General features: G+C 37.1%; 2 protein-coding genes and 1 long non-coding RNA gene across 3 annotated transcripts in view; 2 read left to right on the top strand and 1 right to left on the bottom strand.

Annotated features, from left to right (window-relative positions):
* The window catches only part of LOC148741905 (uncharacterized), a 30299-nt gene that overhangs the window by 14931 nt on the left and 10368 nt on the right, over positions 1 to 5000 (top strand). The gene's annotated exons all lie outside the window — the stretch shown is intronic.
* On the top strand, positions 1861 to 4023 carry LOC148741907 (uncharacterized). Its single transcript, XM_088734405.1, has 2 exons — positions 1861 to 2481; positions 3252 to 4023. Exons 1-2 carry the CDS (start codon positions 2141 to 2143, stop codon positions 4021 to 4023), a joined length of 1113 nt encoding a protein of 370 aa, XP_088590531.1. The 5' UTR covers positions 1861 to 2140.
* The window catches only part of LOC111324862 (uncharacterized), a 2965-nt gene continuing 2175 nt past the window's right edge, over positions 4211 to 5000 (bottom strand). The window contains exon 1 of the mRNA XM_022928533.2: positions 4211 to 5000. This exon is cut by the window's right edge and continues 2175 nt beyond it. The gene's annotated coding sequence lies outside the window, so the exon portion shown is untranslated.

The following is a 5000-nucleotide window of genomic DNA, read 5'->3' as shown; positions in this document are numbered from 1 at the left end:
CATTTTAATTACTTCACGTGAGAGATCTTTGTTTAAATATAAGTCTTTAACTAAACCGCGAACCAAATGTTGGCGAAATGTTGCCAGTTCAGAAACATGTTTCTCGTGAGCGGAATAACGCTAATTAATTCAAAATTAGGGTCCACAGAAATCGACAACTCCGCAAAAATACAACTTTGGACTGTGAAGCACGTGGCTGCAGGAACTAAGGTCGAGTGTTACATAAAGGAAACAGGAGCAAACAATTATTTAACTCCGATCCTTCTTGAGTTCATATTTTTATTTTGTAAATTATTGTTTAGGTTGGTAAAGCTCATTTTAGGACAAAAAGAACGAAAGATAAACCCAGTTCGGTGATTAAAACCTCTGCTTGCTACAATACTGCTGTATTTTACTGTTGATTAGTTTTCAACTTCCCTGCACTCTTACTAAATTTTCTTCTTCAAAATGAGTTACAGTCAAACCTATCAAATGAAATTCAGAGGGGTGTTTTTATCGTTAATCGCTGAAACCACACTGAGTATCTATAGAAACACTTGGTGCTTACTTTGTGTTAGAAGGAACCGGTCGAGATAACAATTGCCTCGAGTAGAGGTGAGAATTTTAAATAATTTACAAGTACTTTTTAAGACGCTGAAAAATTGAATCGTTTGTTTCCTCTTCCTTACTATTTTAATGTTTGATTTATTACAGAAATTACCTTGAAACTGGCATTCTCGTTTACCAATAAAATGAATTGCAGAGAAAATATGTAAACTCTGCAACAGCGTTGCGTGTCGTTCTCCTCATAAGGATATCTGCTGCTCGTTCAAAACTATAGTTAGAGTACACTGTGACTTCGACAGACGATCCAGAAAATGGGAAGCAGTAATTATACCTCTTCTTGCCTGTTCAAGGCGGATTGAGAGCAATTCCGCTAGCCTCGGTTTTTCCGGGCCAAAAGACTAAGTCGACCTAGTTCTTAGCCGAGCAGCCATATTCTCTCCTCCTGCTTACGTACATTCCACGACAATTTGTCCCTCGCTTAGTGCAAAGCTTGGTTTGGGGTGAACGAAAGGCTCTAGTTCGAGGCGCAGAGCTCCTTCTGATATATCAAACCATGCTCAATAATATACCGTCATATGATGCCTTGATTGGCTTTGGACTTCTATAAGAAGTAGTCATTCACTTCTTAAATTTATTAGCTTGGAAGGAAGGATTTAAGGAGATTGGCACAACATGGGTTTGTTTACTTTCTTCTTTCTTTTCTCCCTATGGGCGTGAACATTCTGGTCTGACCAGACAACAGGCTTATGTTAAATTTTTTATTACGCATCAGCCACGCTCTATAATATTTCGCCATATAAAAAGAATGCATTGATGGCTTTAGACCCGACCATATTTGAGGGGATAGATCACTACTTGGCTACCTTCATGGGCAAGAATACTAAATAACTAACTAGTTGAGTTGAGTTGAGTTGAGTTTTCAAAGCCACTGTTTCCAAAATGCGAGTATTTGATGTGGGTATACCGACTCGCACTCGAGTCTGCTGTGTCAGCTGGTGCAATGATTACTCGAAGCGTTTCTTGAGTTCCGAGATACGCAGAAATGGTTTATTTCCAGATGTGAGCTTTTTTTGGACCGCTGCCGGGAAAAGGTGGGTGTGAAAAATGTGAACGTGCTACCTGGGTCGTAGTCTTACTACCGGAACGTGTAACTTAACAAGGCACAGTAGTCTCTGGAGAAGAAGCATTTTTTAATAATTTTTTAATTATAGACTAGTGAGCAGCATTTCTGCGAACAGTAGTTGTAAAACTTCTTGTATTTTCCTACGCGTTTCGTCTAACTGTCGTAGACTTCTTCAGGGAGTTTTAGAAGTATGACTTAGGCCCGGTTCAAACGTCGAACTTTACATGTGCCGAACCTAATTATTAGGTTCGGCACATGTGAAGTTCGACGTATGAATCAATTAGGAACGGCACTTTTGTATTTGGGTCGACTCTGCCGTTCTATTCGACTGAGCTAGTCGAATAGAACGGCAAAAGATCGGCTTCGATTCATACGTCGAACTTCACATGTGCCGAACCTAATGCATACATTATGCATACATTAAATTAGTAATTTTTTTCCCACAATCCCACTAGTTTTTACGTAGTTGTCATGCGCAAAAGACAACATTCGAATAAAATGGCGGGGAAAGAAGAGCAATGTTGTTCGTCTTGCCTAAAAACTACAAAGTATACTTGTTTGAAGTGCAAGGAATATTTCTGCATGCCCTGCTCCATCTTTGAGGACGATGAAACTGTCATTGGTTGGAAAGCGGGGAGTTCAGTGGCATATTGCGAGCCATGCTTCAAAGAAGTCATGGAAGAGAGCGAATTAAAGACCGTGAATGTTGTAGATGACGATTCTGATGAATCCCGCGAAGATACAGTTCCTGAGAAGCAAGAAGAACGACCTTCCACTAAAAAAAAATCGGTGAATGGAGATAAAAGGAAAAGGTCAGTGTACAAACAATACATCCTCATGTATAGTTTCGAATATGAAACAACCCTTACTAAGTATAAGGTATAACATCACGTGGCAATAGAAGCAAAGTTTGCTTCTATTGCCATGTGATGTTATACCTGTGATCTTTAAAACTTGTTTCCCACCATTAACAGACAAGTTAAGCAGTTACTTACAAACGTTTGTAGATGAATGTTAATATAAGTAATGCAGTGGAATATAGCAAAAGCAGATATTTATATGTAGTGGATAAGATATAAATATATATATTATTATTGTAGTACTAATCATCCTTATTGACCCCCAAAATGGCTGCCTTATCGCATGGTTGCAAACTAAGAATTCTTGAAAAATATTTCGAAGTAAAAAGGATGCTTTCCTCGCCTGATGGAAGTTTCTGTCTCTATATAAATGGATGTTTAAACTAGCAGATATTCTTCTTGAGTGGTATTTTCCCTGCTGTTGTTATGTTTTTTAGACACTATTTTATTTGGCTATTTCACTTCAAATAACCTGTGCAATTCTATCCCCCCTTTTGACCATTTTCTTAAGCTCTGCAAAAACACTTGAGCTTATGCACCCTCACAGTTCAATAATCTTTTGAGTTATTGAACAATTCACATAAATCTTTCACTTATCATGATCAACACTGGCTAAGCCATCTCCGAAAAGGAAAAATATTTTGGTTGAATAATAATGTATGTTATTGTTATCATTACCTCGATGATAAAGTGTGTTATTGTTATTTTTCTGCCACTGGTAGGAAACAAATGGCTGAATCCGACGATGATGATGAGGTAGAAGAGGATGAAAGTGATGGAGACTCGAAAACATCCCGCAAACTTTTCTTCAAAAAAGCAAAAGGAAACAAGAAAAAGAAACCTGGTCGCAAAGCCAAGTGGTGTCCACAGGTACTTGATGATCTTATAGATATCATCGTGAGTAGCAACTCATATAAAAAGAAACTTATTTTTACAAACACAAAAAATCAAAGAAATGGAGAGCTGTATGGAGAGATTTTGAAAGAAGTTAAAGCTAGAGCCTCTGCAAGGGGTGAAAACTTCAATTTCTCTGTTAATCAGTTGCGTAGCAAGTTCAAAAAATGTGTCTGCGTGTGTAAGCAAGCAGCCCTGACACAAAAAACAGCAACTGGGATCAAAAGATTTCAGGAGGATCAAGGATTTGGCAAGTGGTTCACTGCTTTGTTTGAAGTAGTGAAGACAAGAGAATCTTGTCAGCCTGATTTAGCACTGGAACCCTCAGCCTCACCTTCACCTAGTGATCTTTCGGGAGAATGTGTGGATGATAGTGCCAAAGAAAAAGTTAATTGCTCAAATTGTTTCAGCTTTTGCTCAACCAAAGAAGTGAGGCCAGCTTTCACAGCATTCCCTATTCCAGCAATGAACACAGATATAACGCAAATTTTAGCCCTTACCCAAGCTGGCATAGTGGTGCACAGGCTATCCCAAGTCACCCAGGATCGAGCATGCCTGAATGGTCCCCTGGGGCACCTTATCAGGATGCAATGGGATTAGACCAAAGTTTTGTTGCTACACCTAAATACACGCGGTTGTGATGATCACGCATAACCCCCTTTTTGTGCTTAATGATATTACTCCTCTGTTCCTGTTAGTATTTTTTTCTTGTAAAAAAAAAGAAGCAAGTCGATGGTTAATGTTTTGCACAAAGCTTGTGAATTTTGTTAGGTAATAAATTCAAAAGTTCATGTTCAAAGTAAACAGTTTTAATATTGTAAAAGCAATTTTTTACAACACATTATTGTACAGCTGTAGGGAAGTGTTTGCTTTTTTACAGCACATGTTCAATCAGTGATGTTATAAACATCTGATGATTAATATAGTTTGGTCAATATGATTTGGAAAACGCAATGAAAATATATAGTTTATAAGTCAATGTCATTTAGTGAATTGTGTAAAACTATTGGAAGAAAATGGATTATTTAAGTAAATAATGAATTATTTAATTTAAAGGATTTATTTAATTTTTATTTTCCTTCATTGAAAACAAATATTCCATTTTAGATATTATGTACATGTATATTGAAATCGGTTTGTATTATTTACTTACCATGACAAATTATGTGACATGGATCGAATAAATAACAGAGCACGTTATCATCATTTTTATGGAAATAATATTGACTTTTTTTGGTTTAATGTATTTCCTTCCACCTGATATTTAAGTGCACAGGACTTATATATTGTTCCTAAAATATCCATACCCACCTCATTGAGGACAATTGCACTTTTTGAACAGAAGAGATCCTTAAATGGCCCAAGTTGTTGAAGGAAAGTATGGAGACAAAAAGGGGAGTATGGATATTTGTGGAACAACACTATGTAAAAAACCATTTTTAGTCCCTTTATGTGGGTAGTGCATTTCCTTCTACACCAATGATGCTCTCAATCTGCTTAACTCAAGTACATCAATACTGCAAGTGGTACAAAATGGTGAGCCTTAAAAACTTCTAGCAAAACAATATAAAGTTCAA

Source organism: Stylophora pistillata, chromosome 1, assembly GCF_964205215.1.
Source record: "Stylophora pistillata chromosome 1, jaStyPist1.2, whole genome shotgun sequence".
Lineage (NCBI taxonomy): Eukaryota > Metazoa > Cnidaria > Anthozoa > Scleractinia > Pocilloporidae > Stylophora > Stylophora pistillata.
The sequence above is the reverse complement of the archived record's forward strand: the minus strand, read 5'-3'. Positions and strand labels throughout refer to the sequence as shown.